The sequence below is a fragment of the Opisthorchis viverrini genome (assembly GCF_000715545.1).
Source record: "Opisthorchis viverrini unplaced genomic scaffold opera_v5_118, whole genome shotgun sequence".
Classification (NCBI taxonomy): domain Eukaryota; kingdom Metazoa; phylum Platyhelminthes; class Trematoda; order Opisthorchiida; family Opisthorchiidae; genus Opisthorchis; species Opisthorchis viverrini.
The window spans coordinates 1,184,331-1,208,510 of NW_008751774.1; the positions used below are offsets into that span (position 1 = coordinate 1,184,331).

Consider the following 24,180-nt stretch of genomic DNA (forward strand, 5'->3'; position numbering starts at 1 on the left):
TACTCACGTGGAACCCAGCAGAATTTCTCGTTTATGTTTTCAGGCATTGCGCATATAAGATAAGGTCAATTTCGTCCCTATCTGCTGCAGGGAAACGCGAGAGAGTTTAACATCAGCGGCCAACGAAGACTACATTTTGAACTACGGGAAAATTACGGTTAGTTCTCTTCCACCGTTTCTGGTAGAGCGGATGCCCAGTGTAATCAATGTTATGGGTGCAAGCCTAAACTCACTGGCAAACTGGATATCTTCCTCCGCTCAGTAAGGTTCAGCCGCTGGTTTAAACATAATATTGGTTTCCCCGTTCATTTCCTTCAACCCTCACTTTATTCCACACTTTCTTCGTTATAATACTGCATCAATATTTCTTGGAGCAACCTATGAGTATGCCGGCAAAACTGGTACTACTCTAGTGACCATATGGCTTCTGGACTTGTCAAGCATAGGATAAGGTGCCGCATAATTACCGAGCAAAGACTGGAACAAATCTTAATCCACCTGTTCATGTCCAGCGACCATGAATACTTCGATGACCTTCAAGGTCTGTGAGATAAGCGTCCACACGCTACTGAAGTCCAAACAGCCGTAGATGCATTGGGAAGAGTGAATAATTTCCGAATGGTTTGGCCAATTGCAGCATTAAAGCACAACGTCAATAAACTCTTCTTACTCGCGTGGACAGCCATTCTTCAGGCACTTCTGCAATGCCGGGTCCGCCTATGGTCTCAAAAAAGTCACAGTTTTGTTTAGAAAACCTTTTCGAAAACTGTTCAAGTAGAGGGACTTCAGATGTCCTTAAGTTCGAACTCCGCCCTACATATGACTGGAAATAAATAGCTTCGGCCCGTGAGTTTCCGCCATTCTCCTCAAAAGGTCTAACCAGCAAATTTAGCACCGCACCACAGTTTATTTTAGTATTCTTGGAGGATTTCGGTGTTCAGGACTTCATCGTTCTGTTCACTCGTGTGAAAGGTTTTGACTAGACATTGCACGTGGAGTTGGCCATCTACGCCAGAGTATTAGTCGCGCTAGGCACGTTCCTCAAGGTCACAGAGTGCTGACAAGGTGGCAGGTCACCCCTCAACCAGACGACTGAATGTTTTTTTAATCTGAACCCCGGTTCAGACTACATACGAGTATGTTATACGGATGAGCAAGCGGGTGCCCCGAAAAACACTCGTAATCATACCGAAGCTCAGAGAAATTGACGATTCAATGATGGACAAGCGTTTGTTGCCAGTAGTTCCTACTATGCCAAGATATTTAGGACGATCGAAGGTTATCAACGGTCCTCCGATTGTTTTCCACCCATCTTGTTGCGCTGGATCTACACCGAGGGTCCGCACACAGCTCTGGTGAGGCCAACTTAAGCTTACCAGGTATGCCCAGGTGGCTAGCGAACCAACCGCTGTTTATTAGCAAATTTGCTTCAGATACTGGTCATCCGTATTCAGATACCAAATTAAGTGACCAGTGTTTATCGCAGGCAAGAGTGCTGTAAGCTTAATCCTAATTCATTATCACTTCTTTCTACACTAGACTTATCCTTCGAACCGCCGAGGACTCTCTCATTCAGTTTTCGAGCTAAGTTAATGGTGCAGATGAAAACAACTTTCGAAATAACCTCTCGAACATAGACCCAGAGGAAACCAAGCACCCGATTCCGTCACACTTTTCTCTCTCGGGAAATCGGGTCATCAACACGATCTCCCTCTGACACCGCATTTACCCCGCCACAAACAACCAACCAGGTCATTGTTGCAGGAAGCCTCCTATCCGGTAATATGCACTACGCAAAGAGGGCACTACGACCTCACTTTAGTTCTACTTGGAATAAACCAATTTATGGTCAGTCACTGACAGGTGTCATGAGAAAACAAACCTTAAGTATAATGATAGTGGTGGAAAAAACACAAAAGTAGTGAGATGCAAAACACTGAATCCCATTGAGCCATCAAACCTCACGTGACAGGCTTTGCCATATTTATTTGTAAGGTTAATTGATTGCTGATCCCTACGTTACTGAAGCTACCAAATCATTCTCGCTAGGTTCACCTACCCACTCATGTACACTCGGAGTTCCCACAGGTTTTGACTTGACCTGAGATCTGAAATGCAAGCTTGCAACTCCAAGTTCCTTACAAGTTGGAGGCCATTAAGTGCCGCACCGACCGATTCCGATGGTTTTAATGAAACACAAACGTACACTTATTGTTGTTGATAATAACGTGGCACTGAATGTGGTTATGTAAAACTATTTATCTGAAGACATCAGGTTACTGCACTCAAATGTCACATCGTTTACCTACGTCACCAGCAGGCACCTAAGTCGGTCCGAGTCAGCTAACACGTCCTAACAAAGCTGATCAAACAAGTGTGGATGGACTGACTTAGTTCAACTTCAATGCTAAGAAAGAGAGTTGAATGGACACGGATCTAAACGGAATACTACTAACAAACACCATTCGCACACCATGATTTGCAACGAAAACGTAGACGATCGCACCACCTGTTTCAGTTCAATTTCTCATTTCCACCAAAGCATCAGTAACAACATCAGACCTCTCCAACTAATTCGATATCTAACTCAACAAGTTTCTTCAACCTCCCCCCCACCAGAAAAAGAGCAGTATTTCAATAGTAAAAGGGGCAACACAAACTGATCATAACGGGTTATTTTATTCAATTCGAAAACACTGCAGTTCAGTAGAGGCTAAGCAGAGAGCTCTTCATTGTCACAAACTACAATATCCGCTGAAATGACTGAGATGAATGAACTCATGTTCGGGCAAGCTTCATAGAGGAAAAAATAAACAGAAAAACAGTGTTGTTCCAGACAAATGGCAGATACACAAAAAGTACAGGTTTAAGTCGTGCAACAGTGAGGGTAGTATGGTAGAGAACATGTTCAACCAAATACAATTTGAAAGTTCCCATCTAAAGCACGCCTTCCCAAGAGTTTTGCCCATTCTCTGAAGATCTGGAGACCCTCTGGTGTGATGTGCCGCCTCAAGAAATCAAGCGTAACAGGTACGCCGAACCGCTTATCATCCTCGGGCTCAGGGGGCAACCGTTCACGCCGTCGCCTCCGATCGTTAGACGATATACGGCACACAATCTTCCTATCTAGATCAACTGGATCCAGGGGTTCTGAAATGGCGTGGACATCTGTGGCGCTTTCGTCGGAAAACCTGGCATATTTGCCGCCAGGTGCGCTGTCCAAGCGTTGCAAGCAAGATTTCACGGGGACCCAAATATAGGTCTCAGGACAGGCCAGATAGGAGGGGTGGAACTGCGCTTTGTAGGACATTTTAGGACAGGATCGAATGTAATAGCCCATATAATAGGAATCAAAGTGAACGTACAGGGGGTGTGGGGTTACAGAGGTAAGGCCATGAGTGCGGATGAGATCACGAACGAAGCCCAGTTCTCTGTAGGGTAGAGATGTTTAGGGGAAAGAGGATTGGATGTAAGTTAAAAATTACAGCCGCATCTGTACTTGTAAAAACAGTCGTCTGCGATAGAGTGAAATCCAGTAGACAACAGACACATAAATCACATATACGGAAGAAAGTCTTCAACTTGGTATTCAAGTAGGCCGAGTAATAGATCATATGCGGACTGGATTCTGACCCAAGGAACACTATAAAAATGAGCGATAATTGTCCGCATGTTCAGGAGGTAATTCCTACAAGCGGAAGCTGCTAGCAGTGGAGCAGTGTCCACTATGTTTGCACGGAGAAGCGCTAAATTCAGTTTTTTGTTGAAGCAAAAACAAAGAGTGCTGCTCCAGCAATTCGCAGTTTCGCCCGTTTACCTAAGTTAGCTTAAAGAGTGAAGTGAAATATGTCAAAATGTCGGTAAAAGGGACTGTCATTTTGTGACTGAATATACTCCCACAACAAGGTGATAAACTGATTGTTCTCACACATGGAGGCCCACCAACCTTCCGAGTGACGAGAGATGAGCATCTCAGCAAAACAGAAGGCAACAGGAGCCAGCTACTGGAAACTAAGACGCATAGCTCACAAGAGAAACGAGATCAACCAATAGTAAAAATGGTTCAGCTGTAGCACTCTTTATGTACCCAGCTATCATGCCACCCGAAGGAAGTACGAGGGCCCAGATAGTATCAGGTTGCCCAAGCTTACACATGATTAAGAACGGATGCAGTGAAGGCTCCTTAGCCCAAAGAGCCCAATGTCATATCTAGAACTCGAAGGGAAGATCCAACAGGGTTTGGCGAAATTCGTCAACAGAGTATACCGGCGGTGAGGTTAGCTCCGCTTGGGAGGGGTTGGAGAAAGTCAGATATTGGTCCGAATTTGTGACAGCGAGGCAACTGTCTAAACTTGTTATCCAAGACATGAGGAGAAAAACTGAGTCAATTAATCAAGAAACTGCAAATGACGTGATACAGTGATGCATTTAACCGAGTTCACTGGATATAAAAATTATCTGAACTCTAGATGAGGATGTAAAGGCTGTCATGATCTTCCAGACACCGTCACAAGTTTGAATTAGGAGGAGGCTAATACGGAAGGCAAACCAAGTTGGGAATAACGAGACCTTGCGGTGAAAGGCCGAGGTCTATTCGTTTCTACTGAGTCATGAGACCTTGACATTTGCTAAAGTAACTGAGAACAACTGAACAACTGTTTTTCACGATCTTCGGGGTAGAAACAACCTGAAACTGTTGATCATTCTTCCCACGTCAACCAGACCAGTCCCAACAAGTAAGGCCCCGTATGGCTGAGATTTGAGGGGCCTGGTCTTTAATCCAGTGCATATAGTTGATGAATACAAACGCTCCTCAAATCACTGAATGACCTGTTAGTGATTACTGCATCGTTTGATCCAGACTTCAGAATGGACGCGACCGACTCCCATTGATTCCCACATGCACTAAGAAAACTGCTACCAAAACGCACAGTGGAACAAACCTGGGAAGGAGCTGAAGTGAGCGAGGACAGCTTCGACTTTACACGGAACAGGTCCGTTCAATATCACAACTAACAGTAAACGGAAAAAGCAGTGGAGAAATAAGCTACCGGCCGGGCAAACAAACTGGCAAGTGTGTCAAGATCAAACTCTGCTGCATAACAAACGAAACACGCTAGTCCGCCGGCTACACTCAGCCTGGTATTTTGGATCAAGATGGCCAATCCGGTTCCTTTATCTTATCATCTGACCGTTCGTTGGGATACTAACAGCTCTTCTGTGTGAAGTGGTGAAGTGAGATAAATAGAATTATAGCAACTTTTTGACGTTTTGGTCGATGGATGTCTCGGGCACGTTTTGGTTCTACAAACATGCCAATTATGAAACCCTGGAGTGAGCTCATCGGAAACAAACAGAGCAACTGTTACAAATTGTAACCGGCTGCTTTTGCAAAATTTTGGTCACTTGGCCATGCAGAATTCCACTCTTTGGCACTTAGAGTGCCAACACACACACGTTTTGACTGCACATTTCCATCGATATTGTGTCCTTCCAGTCGAGGCATCCATCATCTCCTGAATGCTAGAAATTCCCTCATCGGCCGGTTCACTACTGTTTTGTCCCACTGAACTTTTATCCTATCAACCGAAAAGGTACAACCCGCATCGCCGTTTCAACTTACTATTCCATTCGCTTATAAACTGTGCCACAGTTCTTCAAAAGAGGTGTTCAATACACATGCATATCACTCAGTACGTACCCGAAAAGAAAAAAATCATTCATTATAAATGCGTGTTTGCTGTCGAAAATCAACCAGGTTATTGCTTGTTTTAAAGTTCAAAACGCCTAAATATGTGATGACTAATGAAGGTGGTTTGTGGAAGCATTCTGACTTTACCCAACATCCCTACACAAAAGACTATTCGGAAAGGAACCTAAGATCGATAAAGTACGAAGTGGGTTGGCTATACTATCTATGGGCAGCAGATGTGACCACACCTAAGAGAGAAATAGCCCTCATTAGTTATCGTTCGAATGAAAAAACTGCGACTGAAGCCATTGGACAATAAATCGCAAGGTGACCTACAAGACTATCACGTGTCTACACAAAATTGGGCTTGCCCAAAGTGACCTGAGTGTCTCAACATATTTAACAATGACGCATAGCTTTCCATACAACGATTTAATCCTTTTCGTCTCCCATTTGCTGGCTACGCTAAACCGAATTGAATAGGTAGGAATGCACTTACGGAACGCAACGGGGTGGCATTCGACCTTATCAGTGGAACTTTAGTTTCTCCTTCAACAGACGCGTTTATTGTCTCTCAAAAATGTTTTCGGCATCTCAATCGAGAGGAAATAATTCGAAAGAAACGAAACATCCACAAATCCAGTTCCGTACGATGACACAAAAAACAGACACGTTAAGTCGCGAACGGTGAAGATCTTCGATATCCATAAATTTCTAGTAACTGCATGATTATCCATTTGATTTCGCTGCGACACTACTTGTCTATTTCACGCAAATAGACTTCGAACTTACCGTAAGGCGGAATAAGTGCCCAGATGTAGGAAGGAGTAGTCTGGATCGTAGTAGAGGTAAACGGATGACAAACAACGGGGTAGAATATCGATAACCCCGACTGCAATCAGTCTGACCCCATCCAACCAGTATTGTTGATGATACGAACCCATGGATGGCACACTGCTTGTATTGGGCGAATCACCTGCATCGTCACTCTGAAGAGCAATGAGGATAAATTCATCATAATTAAAAAAAAGAGAAACAGCAAGTGATTAGCGGCGAGACATAACAAGACAACGAGCATAAGGTGAAGGAATGAGGCTCAAACAAGCTCAAAGCCTTCATGTACTTCCTAGTAAACTGGACGACAGGAAATCGACTTTTTCTAGGCTGGCTTGCAATCCAATGAACTGATTCAGGGCAGTTATTTTAACAATTTCACTTCAAGTGGAACGGTAAAAAAATATAAGCCATGTTTTCAAACGCTAGTAGACACACAAAAGTATACCTAACGACAGGCTGAACTGCATATGGTCCATCTGCCCTCCCCCTAATATTCTGATGGTTCACATCTGTTCATTTTCATATTCATCGAAAAACATTAGAAACACGTGCTTTCGTTTGTCCACTACGAAGCGTGCCTCGTGTGAAACAAGGAACCACGCACCAAAAGACTATTTTTACGATCTGATGGGTGTTCCATCGACATATTGACTGTTTACTTATACAGCGAAACGTTTCGTGCGAGAACGCCGCTTTGAGAGCCCAAAACTATCCGAAGGTGAGGACGTCTCAGAACTCTGATGAAGCCTAATAAAATGAATAGCCACGACGACTTACAGTCCTCTCCACTTTCAGAGACAACTTTCATGGAAAAGCCATTTTAGTTCAGCTCTTTACGGTATGCTTTCAGGGAGATACCTCTTTCGTCCTACCGTGTACGCCGAAAAACATGTGCCCATATGAAACATGCGCACGGATTACAAAGACGGGGGTTAGCAGCCACTTTGAGGAAACCCAAATGGGACTCCAAACCTAGCCGTCAAAATAGCAACATTCGATCTATTCCATTCGACTTACCAGGGATATGCCACTATCTAGCCCTTCACAGGGTGCTTGAAAGTCCTAAAGGATTGTGGAAAATTTGCCCAGGAGGGTATGTTGGCTTCATAAATTGTGAAGGTGCATGTGGAATAAAAATGTCAGTGAACCTGTACTTTTCTGCTGAATATCCCAGGTGGAATTAGTATCAGGGATTTCCCAGACGCATCAAATCGGTCAGAATGCTCGGCCGCATCGTTGACCCTATTCCTACATATTGTGTCAACTAAAAGATTGAATTACGCGGCCGAACAGCATAGCCATATTTTGCTCCAATTAGCGTGATTTGAATGAGAAAATCCTATATTATGTTCTTAACCAAATGTGAAATTCGTAAATGAAGCCTTTGCCTTCATCATCATGTGTGATTCCTGGTGAAATTGGAACCACTGATCCAGAGGTACGGGGCCACATATTCCCTAAACCTATTGATCCTAATCACAATTCCTCGCAGCCCAAAGTTTAAGTCCGAAAAAACGAACGGTTTTCTCTTACTTGTCTGACATGAAGAACATGGCATTGTCCGTCGAGGCCTACTGATCGGAATTGTTTGCACTGATGCGGTTGTCACGTTATTGTTTAGCCGTTCGTAACAGAGGCCTTTAATGTGAGGACTCTACCCGAAGATCTCACAGTATCAGTAGATTACTACACTAACAGACAGTTCCACCGTGGGAAATGAACACTATGAGGTCGGCATGGCCAAGATGGGTGGTCCCATCCAGACTGAACAGTGAGTGTATGTTGAGTTCACCGTGCACATGAGTTCTACGTAATCAAAGAATTTTCATCATCATAGTCACGTTGGTCTTTGCGTGGTCACGGTGCCAGATAACCCCCGAGAAGCAAAAGGATTTCGCCTATGCTAAGAAACTAATATCTAGCTAGAATCGTACATGGCGGCAGTTGATAGCGTACTTTATAAACGTGTCCGCATTTAGGTTCCACGGTGAGAGAGATGACCTATCACAGAAAGGGTAATTTTTTATCAATCACTAGTCAATCTGGCAACAAAAATATGCTTTTGTCGCGATAGCTTCTTGCAAATTTTCCCTATGAGAAGTCGCACCAGTCCGAGTAACAAACCACGCATTTTTGCATTACTCAGTTGTTTGCAAAGTTTTAAAGCGAAAATGGAATGGAAGAAGATCAGCTGTAAGAAGGTAGTCAATAAATTTCACTCGGTACCAGCCACCATAGACATTGGAAGGAGCCAAAGTGTTCGTCAGAGCATCATCACAGTGCCATCATCATTGCCATTCGTTTTGCTGCATACTTGCTGTGATTAGGCTAGGAGTAATATCCTGTTTGGCAAAGAGGCGGGAACCTCGGAGGCCTGAAGGCAAAACAATAACCCTGAAATAGACATGTTTTGGAACGGGACGAACTACACACGAAAGCAAGCGGTGTCAGTGAGACAAGTTTTCCGCGACCCTAGCATCATTTCGGCCTTGTGTGCCGCTATGCAAACAAAAATAGTCCGAATAAAGTGATAGCATATTCACCTCTAAGTTCGACGAAAAACCCGCTGATCTCTCATTTACAACCACAATGAAGCCAAAAGCCAACATGTGTTTCATTCAAATACAATGTAGCACACACAGTAACTACTCCAAAATACATCGCCATGGGATAATGAGTCTCTATTCAGAAGGATAGCACAGTAAGTCGACGTTGACGGTGAATGCCATTGTGCACTCTCCAGTAGTGTCCTCTGTTTAGATGGACTCACCTTGGGAGTGTATTGCACGTCTAAGGAAGAGCCAAAGGTCTAGGGCTAAGCCAATTATATGGTTGTAAAATATTAAGAAGAACTCACTACTAGTGGAGATTTGACAAGAAACCGAGTGAAGCACCCCATGGTGCATTCGTCAGGTTTATCGCCGTGAACGGTCACTTGATACTTTTTATAAAGCTGGTAAGATGTGTCCAGTGTAGAGTTGAACTCATTACTTGATGGTGAGCTTCGAACCAAACGTATCTGCCGGATTCAAAAAAACGAACAAAACTATACTGAATGCAATAGTGGATACATAAATAGCGCAAGTTAGTAACAAAAACATTCGTTTACCTCGATATGGTGCTTTCCTTGTCCTTTATTTGGTTCTTGAGCGAGAAAGTACTCTAGCTCCTTTGGAGCGTTTTTGGCCAGACGCCGCCTACGCCGTTCTTCATATTCCTAAAGTCAGACAGATATAAAAAGGAGCTCATAGCCACTCGGAACATGGAAAAAGTGGGAACGCTATCTGTAACCGTGCAGAATAAGCTGATATAACAAATGTGTTCCGGCCAAATAGTTTCAGGCCACCAACCCAGTTCTCATTCGAAAGAGAATGAACGCAATTCAATGTGACTTGTCAGAATCCATGAACGTAGTCAGTGATGTTCATGAATGAACTATGGGATTTCCAGATCATCAGCCCTACAGGCGAAGAACCACATGCATGTATCATCGCATCCCATTCACACTAATCTGTACAAAAATCCATTCAGGCGAATTTGGTCTGTGCTGGAAAAGTCTCCGCTCTTCAGGAGCACTCTACTGGATAGTCACAGTCTCGGGGTATCAACGCGAGTGTAACATGGATGGCTTCCAATGACCTGTCTTCATTACTGCGTAGCTTTACGGACCATTTCCTTAAGTGATGGCTATTGCAACGTTTTCTTTTTTGAGCCTATCATTCTTAATCTTTAAGTAATGGGGAAAAGTGTTTCCGATTTTGAAGTATGTTTACCATATGGAAGGTTTCAAGCTTGCATCCCAAAAAGAACCGGCTAGTGATTTCAAATACGGATAAAATAGCTGTAAGATGTCCTTCTGAATACAGATGGGGACCCCAGAACATTAGCTTGTACAGTGTGGTAGGTACGTTGCTGATGTCCTTCAGGACTCAATGATAGCAGACCATGTGCATCACACGACTATGAAGATAGCTGCAATGTTTGTGCAGTTTTTATCATCATCATTATTGACAGCAACCCTAGACAAGGACACCGGTACTTCACAGCCGTAAAATCACATAAACAGATTAGAACAGTCTTATAATGGAGAGAGGAAGAAATAGGAGAGTCTATCCCTACCACAAACATCCTAGGTGTGTTTCCAGCCAAACATAGGGAGGGTTACAAGAAACTCCATAGTGGGAGACGAACAGCACCAAAGGCAGCCAAAGTTTCCTACATTCGCTTGCGCCATGTCATATTCCATCCACCTCCAGGTTTCTGCCACTCACAATTAGGTACGGAAAACAACATTCCTTTCGACAGACCCAGCCACGTTAGCTTACAGTACTGGATGCATTTCTTGAGTGAGATGCCGTTTGTCCAGCTTTTCTGATAACCTTACTGCGAATTCGCCAGTTACGATCAATTCCAGTAACACAACAGTGGTCAAAGACCTGAAGATGTCTCAAACCTCCGCCGAACGTCGACAAGTCTCACAGCCGTACAACAATATCGACCGTACTGTAGCCGACCAATACAATTTAACAAATATAGACTGTGTACAATTAGAACATTGGTTCCAGCTGCTACAGTTTCGATCACCCGAAAGTAGTGAGGTGGCTCGGTGGTTGGAGCGTGAATTTACTGACCGGAAGGTCCATGGTTCGAACCCGACCTCTGCATCTCAACTTGGAAAACGCAGTTCTGGCCTCTGGGAACTGTACGTTGAATTCACCTGTCACATTACCGTCAGGGTTAGTGCAACATTACTTGGGATATGAGTGCTGGTTTGGACGAAAAACACACATCAACATGTAATTTCAGCGTACACGCTGGAGCAGTCTGTTTTTCGGAGGGCGTTAAAGGCTGCCAGATGAACTGAGCGTTGGGGGTTGAAGATTGATCTCGAAGTGTCTAAGGCCGTGTCCACCGAACAAACAGCAGATATCGCAGCTAACAGAAATGGGCGGCGAACGAAGTTGTCAGTCCTTAGGAATGGGCCTGCGGAGGTGGCGCTGGCAACGGAGTAAGGACGGGGAGAACGAATATTTAAGAAAGCTACAAGGAAGGCGTGAGCAGTAGTCTGTTTTCGTTAGTCCATTCTGCTTCGTGCAGCGACTGATTACAGCGCACAACGGTCTGTAAATGTGCAATTCGTGGATATCCTTGGGCGCTTTGGCCAAGACAGAAGGGCGTCATAGCAACCTAAATTTCTGAGGAGCAAGTCACCATAGATGTTCCAATCCCCAATCTGGAGGACCAGGAGACTGTCTTAGTCAGAGTTGTACCCATTGAGCAACCACGTAAGAGAGAGACCCTGTTTCGTATTTATTGCCTAATATCAGACTGCCCACAACCTTCACGAGTGCCCTTGCAAAAGATACTGCGAGAGACAATAAAGGCAGTATCGTTACCTGTTTGCCAGACAGTTGCAATTCAATACCGCACTTTCCTACGTCAGGAACGCGGTTCTTACAGCTGGCAATGACGATGAAGTCAGGAACGGAAACTTCCAATAGAACAGGGCGGATGAAGCATTGGTCAAACATCCTTGTTGGACACTGATGTCAAGCTGTTGATGATGATGACGATGGATGAGATTTTCGCCGTGAAGAGAACGGAACTCACTGTACTGCGACACTTGATCACAGTTGCTGTGCTCAAAATCGAGAAGGCGGATAACTGGTTTGCAGATAAGGATAAAGTTGTCACGCGCAATTCAGGTGCCTCTAGAAGAGGTTGTAGGACAAATACCTTGCTCCAGGTAGTCACTACTGAGGTACCTATCGTGGCAATACCATTTTGGCAGAAACCACCAGTCAGAGTTGGATGGCCAAGCTTCTCCGATGATCAACACCCCATTTCTCTGGCAAGTAGACAGCGTACACTAGACATGTCTGTATGGCCAACTGAACGGATACATAATGTACGCGCCGTTTGCGTTCACATTATTGGTATCCGGTCACAGCAAAGTGCCAACTAATAATAGTTAATAATCGTTCACTTGCAACATCATTTCGGTGCCGAGCCATCATGCCACCCGATGGAGGGTTGTCAGGGCGCGCCCAGACAGAAGAAAAAGCACATGTGCAGAGAGTGACGCATCCCCAAGGTCACCATCGATTCGACACGTCCGGAAAGTAGGTGAGTTGGCGGCTCCCACGAAACACGGCTCTCACTAAACGGCTTAGCAACACACGACCAGTGTAGTGGGCCTGAGAATGTTCACGACCGGAACACCACCACTGGCTGTACGGAGCGAACAGGTGAACGAGCATATTTGGCCAATTAGTCATCCTATATATATATATTTACGCAGACGCTCTGTATGTTTTGTCCTGGCAATACAGCCGTGTCCCCAGTTCTCTGTCTTCTCCCTATCGCGTAGTCTGGCAGGCGCAGTGCAGGCGTAACCAATAGCTCGGCCACCACCGCACAATACAACAAGGGTTTACACACTGCCAGGTTGCTCAGACCTACACAATAACAGTCGAGATGCCAGGGTTGGGTTCCAACCAACCTTTCGGTTCGTGCGCTAACCACTGAGCCATCTCAAAGTACCAGCTGCTTCCTTATTGCTCATCACATCGACATAGACTGACAGAATGGACCAAATGAAAGGCATTTGTAAGCCACAGCTGGCTGTGGCCATAGTTTATTCTTTGCACCACATATGTTCAATTTGTCCCCGAACGGTGTTGTGCTCAAGAGACTGAACGAGCGTCGGGTGAAAGAAAGCCAGTTGCAATTAAACGGCACTTGGATGCCCCAGTTACTTGTCACAACAGGACACCATTGAAGAACTGCAAAAACTAAACCACCTGAAGTTTTGGACAGTTTCGAAACTCATGGCTTACAATTCTAGCAAACATTTTCAGCCAAAAACAGGTTTCTGTTCTTAATTTGGCTACCAGCCCTGTTTTATTTTGCTTACCTCGTGACAGTCAACCTATAGAAAATTATCCAAATATAAAAAACAGCCACAGGAGTGAAATTATGAACAAATCCATCAGAGGTATTTTTCTAGGTCAGGGTTAAAAAATACTGCTGAGCCAAGTTTAGCTTTTCACCTCACAGGCCAGGCACCGAAATGCAGTGGGTTCAGCTTCTACGGCTTCGTTCACTGAGAATAAAGCAAATGGGGAATTGAGAACCACGCGTTGGAGGCGATGGCCCAAACCGTGTACTGACAACAAACAGATCCGTTTGTTCTGTATGGCAGGAAGTGAGAGGTACGTAGTGAATCGACAGCTTTGATGTAAGATTGTAATTGGCTGCGCGGCACAGCCATATCAGTCAGGGTCGTTAACTATTGGTCTGTCTTGTCCCACGGTCCCCATCCGGGAACACGGTAGTAACTAGCGCGAGAGAGCAGACTGTTAGGGACCTTTCTGTTTTGTTATCATATCTCGGCCGTCTCCACACGATACAAGTTTGGGCGAAGGATCTCACCGGGCAGATGGTTCTATGGCATATGAAGTACGTGGCCTGAGCAGCGTACCTGTGGAGTGTGATCATCTGATCTACGAAAGAGAAAGAACTTTCTTTAATTCACCTAGCGTACTCCGGTATCACTAATCTTATGTTCCCATCAGACCCCCGTAACTTTATAGAGGCAGCAGTGGCCAAACAGTCTCCCAAGACCCTCCACACACAGCGGCCGCGTCTCTGATCCATGAAATAGTGCAGATCTGACTGTGGGATTTTACATTCTACCTTTGGTAGTCAACCTGGTGGCACGTGCGCTCTGCAAATATCAGATGCTGGCGAGCGCTGCAGTGGTCTTCCGAATTCGGGAAGTGATTTCGTCTTAGGAACTTATGCAGGTGGACGAGCTTATCCACCACATCGATCGATTCATCTGAAAGCATGAGGTCGGAGTTCGATACTACCCAGTCTTGCGGGGGCACTTTACAGGTGTGAAGGTCATACCGAATTGTGAAGCAGAATTATTGAGGTTACTTGAAACAGTCCGATCAAAAACAGCAATATCGTCTGCGTTCTGATTATCCGTGAGGGAAAGCCCTAGTAGTAGTTCGATACCCGAGGTTTTAGAGGCAGTTAAAGAAGATTCAAGGAGCATATCGATAACGAAGTTAAAGGAAGAGGGCGAAGGAGGGCACCCTTGCCTAACACCACTGCATGTGGTGAACTCAGAGAGGATTTGTCATAGATACGTACGCGCCGACAAGAGAAAGCATATAAAATCTTTATAAGAGACAAGAAGCTAGAAGAGACGTTCATCGTCAGACGGTTTATGATGACCGACCGACCGAAAATCAGACCTGAGATCTAGAAGGGTGATCACTGTTGGTCGTCAGGAGTGGTATATTTCCAGCACTTATCGCAAAGTGAAGATTTGATCGATGCAACCCAGGACACGGCGAAGTCAACCTTGATTCTCCCAAATCTTACTGACCAACCTTCGTAAGAGAACACTCTGGAAGCTATTGCCGCTAGACTGATGATCGGTGGTTTCAGGACGATGTCCTTGCATTACTTTCCCACAGGGCGCCCATTCCTTGGGTATTCCTTCCTCATTACAGAGAATTTGGAGTGCAGGATGCAAACAATCAGGGCCGGGTAATTGGTTGCGGTGAAACAATGAGATTTTACACTGGACTACGGTCTTCGACGGCGAAATGATTTCGACATACCATTCGGGTTCATTTGTTCCTTCTGGAGGATGGTTTGATGAGGATCAGCCCACCATTCAAAGCGACATTTGTGTAAATGAACTGAGGCCTTATCTTCTTCAGGCATAGGTTCGCCACAAGCCACCATCCTTGGTCCAACTGATCCGATTAGTTGGACCTAGATTATTTCCTGTCACACAAGGTTTTCCTATTTCTCGGGCTCTTGCAATCCACCAGCGCTCTGTTAATCGTTAAGCTCTTCATTATTCGGCGTCGGAGCCTGAACTGGCCACCATAGTTTGCTGATGTTATAGTTTGTCGTGTTTCAATCAGAGTTGCTGATCATGGTCCTTTTTACTTTTCTCCAGTAGTCATCCAAATAACCACCAGTCATATTCTGCAAGCTTCTTACCCATATCATCTCGGTATTATGAAGCTGCAGAGATGCTTCCAGGTATTGGACCGGATGCCCCTGCATTAATTGACGTGTTCCAGAGGAGAAGAGAATAGATACACGTGCCTGCACAATGCCATGATCGGTGTTCAGTAGTGTATACCAAAACAAACGTCAATCCCGCATCAAAGCTCTCCAGCCACTGAGTGGAAAGCTAGTTTGCAGTTTGTGCCTCCCAGATCACGTGGTGTGAACGTTTGTGCTACACATGACTGAAGAAATTCCTCTATAGTATTTGGGTGGTGAGCGTCAAACCCGGATCGGCTTCTATGAGCTTTCTAAGGATGTAGTCGGCTAACCTGGCCACTTATATCACGCACAAGAATCACGATATCTGTATCTGTGAGTAACTGTGACAAATATCGATAGAAGCTATATTTTTAGCGTCAGAGATGCTATCTGTCAGAGGGTATGTTGACACCGTATAATACGTCGACATACATTGGTCCCACTTAAGCTGGTCAACCAAACAGCGCAATAATAGTTCGTGACACTTTTTCGGTGCGTGCCACCTGAAGGAAGCACGAGGGCTAAGATACTGCCATATTGCCCAAGCTTAGACAGGAGCAGTCAAGACACCGAGAATGGGGTTAGCGCACCTTAGCACGAGGGCTAAGATACTGCCATATTGCCCAAGCTTAGACAGGAGCAGTCAAGACACCGAGAATGGGGTTGAGCGCACCTTCCGGTCACTAAGTTCGTGCCTTAATCTCTGAGCCATTTTGAGTTCAGGGGCGCGCAAAGGTGACTGTTAAGTTGAATCAAGCCCCATAAAGCATACTTGGCTCTGGAGCTAAGCACAACTCACAAGACGTAGAAAAACCACCAACCATTACATTGGAATGATCGGACGCTTGAAGTGCAAAGTGTGAGAAAACAAGGTCAATCCTGAGTGGCCTGAGATGCATGACCGAGATGGGGTCTGGTATGCACATTTTATAGACACAACATACATCAATAGAAAGAGAGGTCTGAGTGACAGCCGCCTGTTGCCGAAATGGACACAGATGATCATAGAAGCCACAATGTGGAACAATCCCTTGAATTTAAAAAGGGCTTATATTGATTTATTTTACTGAGCACAAGGTTAGATTCGAGGCAATGGTTAGGCAACGGACGGCCAAATGAGTAAGAAGGACGTGAATGAGGGACGTACTAGGATGAGTCAGTGAATGAAGAGCTGTAGAGGTGAATGCTACTCCCCGGTTGTCCAGGTCAAAGAAGGTCTGGTTAGGATATTCTCAACCATGAGCCTTTGACTCAATGATCTGATGCACAAGGCAGCCTGTGAGTGAAGCGTTTGACCCACTTGGCTGCAGCGAGCTATCCTTGCCTGAGGACGCAGGAAGTGAGGCAGACCTATGACTCCTAATCTAGCAGCGCACGGAATGTGTCCTTTGGGCAGCACCACACCCTGATTTCAAAGGTGTCACCTCCGTAGTGATTGATGGGCCGGTGGTCACGGTTAACCATCGGGTGAAATGTGCGGTTTTTAAGGCCAAACTTTCCAACTTGTGGAGGTTAAAATTAAGGAAGTTACATCGGAAGCAACCTTTCATACCGTGGGTGGTCGTCTGTTGGTTACGCCAGCACTGAGCCCGCCAAACCACACGATAAGGAGAAGGCAGAGAACCTTGGACATTGCTGTATTGTCAGGACAAAACATACAGAGCTTCTGCGTAAATGGCCAATTATGGTCGTTTCGTACAGCCAATGGCGGTGCTCCGGTTGTGAACAATTTCAGCCCTAATCTGCTGGTCTTATGTTGCCAAGCCGTGTTCGGTTAGCTCCGCTAACGCACTTGCAATCCGTAACGTGTGGCACCGATGATGACCTTGGGGATGCGTCATTCTCTGCACATGTGCTTTTTCATGTCTGAGCGCGTCCTGACAGATACTGATTTCTGGAGGAAACGCCTCACTGCCTTCGCACTTTTATCGCAGAGAGTAGTACGACCTAAGTTCCAGATCGCCATTATACGATTATCGGCAGCATAGGGACACGCTGTTTTCCGTCGGGATGCTTCCATTTGGTATTTGTGGCGTGGTTGCGTTTTTAGAAAGTGATTTCCTGCATGTATGACCCGCAGGGTCATTGCAGCGTAGAACCCCGACGACTACGACAAAGTGGCAATATTAGGTCGGGAAACAAACTACATGAATCCGACCAGTTCTGCACCCCAAGTCCCGTATGTGTTGGGAATTAAACTTTATCCCTAGTTTGACATACCATATGGTACCGATTCAATATGGAAACTCGAGGTATGGGAACAGTTCAGGCTTTTGGCCGGCTGATATACGGGATTTTTTAAAGACGCACCTACATAATACAGTGATCGTCCAGCTGTAACATTCTTTCGGTGCCTAGCTGCCATGCTACCCTAAGGAAGCACAAGGGCTGGGATAATGCCAGATTGCCCAGGAATAGTCGAGAGGCAGAGGTCGGGTTCGAAGCACAGACCTTCCGGTCAGTAAATTCTGGCTCTAAGCACTGAGCCATCTCGCCATTATAATACAGTGAGTTGGTACGGCAAATGGGACTAGGCTCTTTCAGTGTACAAAAGGGTGACATCGCACCTTCAATAAAAGTTCGAAGGGCCGATTCTCATTTAAAGCTCTTGCTTTCATTCTCGCCAACCGAGCGTTCCAACGGCGGGTGTGTGCTTTGGTCAGCTTCGGCACGGTGGACGATCGTTTGGAAGTATCTTGCACATCTCCAGCAGGGATAACGAAGGTAGAAAAGGTATCTACTTCCGGTGATGTGGTTTGACTGCAATCAAAACGTGCGCTAGTCGCAGATGTCCGAGAATCCGCTTCCTGTGAACCTGTAAGACGTGTAAAAATAACGAATGGTTTGAGGTAAACCTGTCAGCAACCCACAATATAAACAGGCAATGTGAAGCGAGGAACTCAACGGCACATCATTCACAAACTTGGCTGATTTCTAGGCTTGTGAAAAGTAATCAAAACCGTAGACTACACCCACTAGTCTTTGGGGAGAAAGTTGAGAAGACTAAAGATTAGTTTTTAAGCGGGGTCATCAGCATTGAAATTAACAAACTAGTTAGAAAAAGGTCCAACCAATGAACACTGCGAGGTGCGCCGTGTAGTCCTCATCAAGGGAATATTAACCTGACGCTTCACGATAAACTAAGTTGGTTTTGGGGATAGTGTAGTGAGGACGCTGATATGGCCTTTTTCACCGGCAGGTGAACTGTTCCAGGACAAATTCGCTCCAGTATTGTGGTTGGGCTTTGATTCGTATACAGAAAGGCTCGTGAAGGGACAACTGAGGTGACCAAAAAGGTTCCTCACCATTAGGTCTTTTCCGGTTCGGGATGATAGCGGCTTACAACACAAATCTGCTGGCTATGGGGCATTTTGTTTCAAACCTAGTCGGGGCCAACCCGTTTGAAGAAGAGGTTCGAAACCGGCTGAGGCTGGAAAAAGGTGCGCTATCTAAGAAAACTCGTTCGTCACCCACCAAAATACATCCATCTTATCTGGAAAGCGTTGATTTTATGACCTGACAAAACTCGTTGGAATCTCCGAATCATCGGCTTTCGTTGGCTAAGATTCTTACCCGATCAATCGGGGATAAATTCAACATGACTCATGTTTCTGGCAGACAAGCTGATGCACAACAAGGTACCAGTATTCAGGCCATCTGTGGCTCACCTGTATAATGCTGTAAGCCAAAACTGCAGTGATTAACCGGAATACTGACCCTATGAAGGATGAATGGTTATTTTGAGGTGGTCAGATGCAGTCATATTTGGAATTCTACCAGGACACACACTGGTTCATTTCGAGTCGTTTAATAGAACGTGAGATTTTGGTAAGCCAGCCACGTAGCCTAGTTTACAGTTGCCTTCCCCGAAGACAGAACGAAAACGGACTCTTCTAAGACATTAAAAACAAAGCATGATTCGCTATGAAAAGGTGGTCTCTCCCGAGGATACCCCTCCTCCAAAAAAAGTTACATAAGCGAATGTATTACCCTGCTGCACCCGTAAGTATATTCTGGTGGAATTCGTAGATGACGTTATAAAATTCTCATACAGTCCATTCCCAAACAAGGATCAATTTAGCCACCCTGCGATAATACCATAGTATCTAAGTGGACAAGCATCCTCGGCCTGTGCGTAACCTACGTCAGTTAAATTCACAAACGGTGGCATCGACTGGCTAATCCCATCAAGGAAATCATTATCTGATTTGCCGTCTGAAGTGACACAAGATCTAATTAAGAAGTGAATTAGATATTCTCAAGAGAGCTGATGCTGTTAAAGCAACTAAAGCATGCATTAATGTACTGAACTCGCTTGACATAAGCGCAGAATTTCTTCGCTTAGGAACACTTGAATTGAGTTCGCAGTCAATTGGACGACAGCACTCACAGATATTCTGCTTCCCTAAATGTTTTTCATCCAACGGATAAATTAGGTATGTGATCATGGAGGCTTTTGATCTTTGAGTCCGTTGGACAATCGTCTAACTAATGCAACCTACTTCAAAAGAATTCAGTATCGACAGAATCTGTCGTTTACGGTATTTCAGCTGGCACGATATCCAAGAGATGAGAGCACATTCTCTTAACCTAACACTACACATTAGACTGCTGAAAAATCTTCCAAGGCCCACTACTATCTTCAGCCCTCTTGGGGCTCATTAAGCAACGATTCCACCAATCTTATGTTCTGCTTGAACACCAGACGATACACAAGTGGCGAAATTCGCAAATTGTAAAGGACTCAAGACACAGTGTCATCTACGATACAAGGTAATTTGCAACTGAGCGTCTGGCCACTGTATTGGCCATAATGGGTTGTTCAGGTGATAGAAACCTGGAAGCACAATAAGTCCAAAGATGGGCAAAAACGGCAGATACCTGTCGAGATATTTCCAGTGACTTTTTAAGCACTTTGTTGTACTGAGAAAAGTCAGTACAATCCATCTCGTTTATACGAATAGTAATAGAACGTCCAGCGTGGTTAACGCTTTCAAAGATCTAAAGATCTACTGAACAGTCGATACACAATTTACGCTCTATCCAAGTTGAAACAAGCATCACTCTAGTGAAATTTCAAAGTTAATACTTACTGAAAACTTGTTAGGTGAGATCCAAAGTGGAATTTAACAGACGAATGCCGAATAACTGCTTCGCATTTGTTCTTATTCTTTTCGTTAACAAATATTCAAAAAGGATACCCAAGGGATTCTGCTATGAGCAAGCAGTCTCAACCGATTCTCAATTTTTCTGAAAAAACAGCTACGGCTCTTCATAATAAAACGAGCGGCTAAATGGGTTCGCACTCGGTGCTCTCTTCTGTAGATAACTGCTATGCTCTAGAGTCCCACCGCTGTGCAAAACATGGGATAGATCTTCAAGCTAAGGAACCCAACCACTGACAATAATTTAGTGGAAAAGGATCGGGGTGATAACTTGACGGTGCCTGCGTGATGAACCCAATAGTTTGAGCAGAGTAAAGCTATTGACTATACGACTGAACGGTCTATCAGCATCTATAACCACTGATATCCAGGGGTTTTCCATAGCTGTGAATGTGATTATTGATGCTTGAGTATCACCTCGCTGTCTGACTGCATTTCCATCGCCACCACTCTGTCACAACTGAGTTGAAAAAGTCTCCATTTAGCACATGAAGTCCATGGGGTACTGTAAGTGCCGCTAGTAAAACGATCACACATGAGTTTCCAGATAAAATTATCTAGCGAAACTTAATGTGAGTGACCCGATGTTTACGCCTGGTACTGATAATGTTTTGGTCATCTGTGAACGAAAGCCGATAAAACCTTCTATTACATCCTTCTCGCAGATTGCTTAAGCACAGACGGCATGAGTCGAGATGCAAGGGTCGGGTTTGAAGCACGGACCTTCCGATCAGTAAATTCGCGCTTTAGCTACTGAGCCATCTCACCGCTTCAAGGAAAGTTCCACTCATGCCAGCAGAAGCCAAACTGGTCTTTCGACAGCCCAATTAGCTCGATAGTGTATAACGTTGTATTATAGCATAGAATAGAGTCTAATCTCACTTTAAATTTGGCAGTTGTAAAATCAGTAAAAGTCGGCTGGTACATGTGCAAATTTGACCACATGTCAACTACGTGTTCAACAGACAAAAACTAACAGCGAAAGGAGTGCGAATACGTGGTGCTTAACAGTGAGAACTTCCTCGATGCTGGGCAACCTGGCGGCAGCTTAACCCTCATGCTTCCCTCGGGTAGCGTGGCATCTGTGCACCAAAATGCCTACGGGTGAATGTTTTTTTTTCGATGATTGACAGACGAGAATGTTTTCCAGCGATGCTCCAAGCGCTGTCTACGGACAAATGTTTAGCAACTGGACACAGGAATTGTAAAAGGAACTGCGCATGATGACGGCGAACTAAATCAGCTACAATGGGCTGTGGGTGTCAAACAAGAACGTTTGAGGGTATTCAGTTGGCTTTTAAGCACATGAGTCGATAAAGAAACAAACCATAGTGAAGAATCGATGACGAAACCGAACAAGGAATCTGACTTCTTTCGCACTAGATAAATAACAAACATAGGGCTGCACCGTCAATCTATAAGGAAGCACTGGCCTACAAATGGCATACTAGACTACAGTGATTTTATCGATCACACGGAACCCGTAAACTGATATTGGCCCACTAAACGGTAACCCCCTGCGCCTGAACGGCGGGACCATTATGGTTTAAACAAGATCCACACAATTTGGCTAGCCCGGCTGAACGTAGACAATCAACAAGAGCATGGCATTTAGCAATTTGAGGCAAAGCCAACATAGCTCCACTCTTAGCAGGTGAAAAACAGTGTCTTAACGGAACAAATATCCATAGAAATAAATGCACACCGAAAGTAACCAACCTGCATACTCAGTATTCGGAATGTCCCCCCGGGCCCCAAGTGTAGCTGGATTAGTGTGATTCGGCACCTCAGAAAGGGATTCGGCACGCCATTGGTTACCACTCCTTCCAAATAACTTAGGCATAACTCCTGTTGTTAGGAACAAAGCAACTGCTTTAAGAAGACGCTTGTGAGACCGAGACGGTCGAAACTTAGCAGCATCGCAGCGAATGGTATAGCAAGGACAACAGGTCACCTTATTCATAGGTTTATAGCAATATGTGCCAGAGCTGAATGAACAAAAGTGCAACGATTATGAAAACAACCTACCGACGCCAACCCCGATCAATAAGGTACTGGTAGTCTGACACAGTCAATCGCTTTGTACCCATGCCTAAAAATGGGATGAAAATGAAATAACGAGGTAAATCTACCCCAGGTTGCGTGTAAACCGCCATGTGTCCCTTTGCAGTAACCGCACCGTGCGGACTCATGATAACCATATGGTATCACCACACTGAATATACTGTTAGTCTTTTCCATTTGTCAAAACTCGAAAAATCCCACTTTTCTGAGGAAAGAAACGACAGAAAGACACCGTTTAGCACAATTAAATAACCAGTATCCTATTTGCAAGCAAAGGTCGGATGGGGTAATGTAGTATTTAAATAATTATTACCGTACTCTAGTGGTTGATAGACATTAGTCGGTGTCGTTCGGGAGAATACCATCGTCCAGTCCTATGGGGCTAGTGCAGTTCGTCTCTAAAAACCCATGGCTTAAAGTGCCTGATTATGTTTTTGTGTTCAGTGCTGCAGCAGCTCAGTTTTGCACAAATTCTATCAAATGGTACTGCAACATTCTTTACTGATTTACTGTTAGACATGGCTTAGTGATTAAGGAGCCAACTTATTGACCGGACGGTTCGTGTTTCTAAGTCTATCCCGGAATCTCCCGTCACGGCCTGGGCAACATGGCAGTATTTCAGCCACCGTGCTACCTTCGAGTTGAGTGGCAGCTGGGTACCGAAAGGGTGTTACAGCTGACTGATGGATTAGATATATTCCATGTGCACAGAGTCCCATGTGGTTCCCTACTGATTTGGGTTACCCATTTGCAGATTTCTTCTTTTCCTCCTCTTGCCACAGATAACTATCTGTATCAGCCACTGTACTGCATTATGGACGATGTCGATCAGTCCGATCGTGTCAAAGCACGAGGCGCATATATTATCCTGCCGCTGCACTTCCAAGTGACTCCAAGAAATTGATCTCGACTGTGATGCTTCAGAGGACATTCGCACCCGGGAGACCACATTACTCAGCCTAATCACTTATCTATTTACAGTACGGGCTACTGAAATAGTTTTTCATGTGCCTTATGGAAACAGAACGAGCTATTCTAGAAGATTGGCCTATGTCTACACTTGTTGCCCCACTAGAAAAGTCGGTGAAATAGGTAATCAAGTCTTCCATCCTTCCGTTTCAGGAATCTGGTGCCGACTTCAAGTGTCTTCGGTGCCGTCATGATTCGAGTGCGACCACCGTCCTGGTATGTGCGTTGGCTGGGATGCTATAAACGGTGGATTGCTCCGGTACATACTGAAACAATGACAGTTCTGCCAGCGCATGGCGACCAACGGCAAATCTGGCATGACCCTCAGCTGGGACGGCCATGTCTTCTATTTAGTGGGCGCGTACTAGTGTC

The 24,180-nt window shown here is 45.0% G+C and overlaps 1 protein-coding gene across 1 annotated transcript; it reads right to left on the reverse strand.

The window, feature by feature from the left end:
• Nucleotides 1-2,672: 2,672 nt before the first annotated feature.
• On the reverse strand, nt 2,673-23,038 carry T265_05961 (hypothetical protein; the record flags this gene model as incomplete). Its single annotated transcript, XM_009171108.1, has 7 exons — nt 2,673-3,431; nt 6,485-6,681; nt 9,300-9,338; nt 9,387-9,548; nt 9,639-9,746; nt 18,178-18,425; nt 22,495-23,038. 7 exons carry the CDS (start codon nt 22,736-22,738, stop codon nt 2,909-2,911), a joined length of 1,521 nt encoding a protein of 506 aa, XP_009169372.1.
• Nucleotides 23,039-24,180: the final 1,142 nt, after the last annotated feature.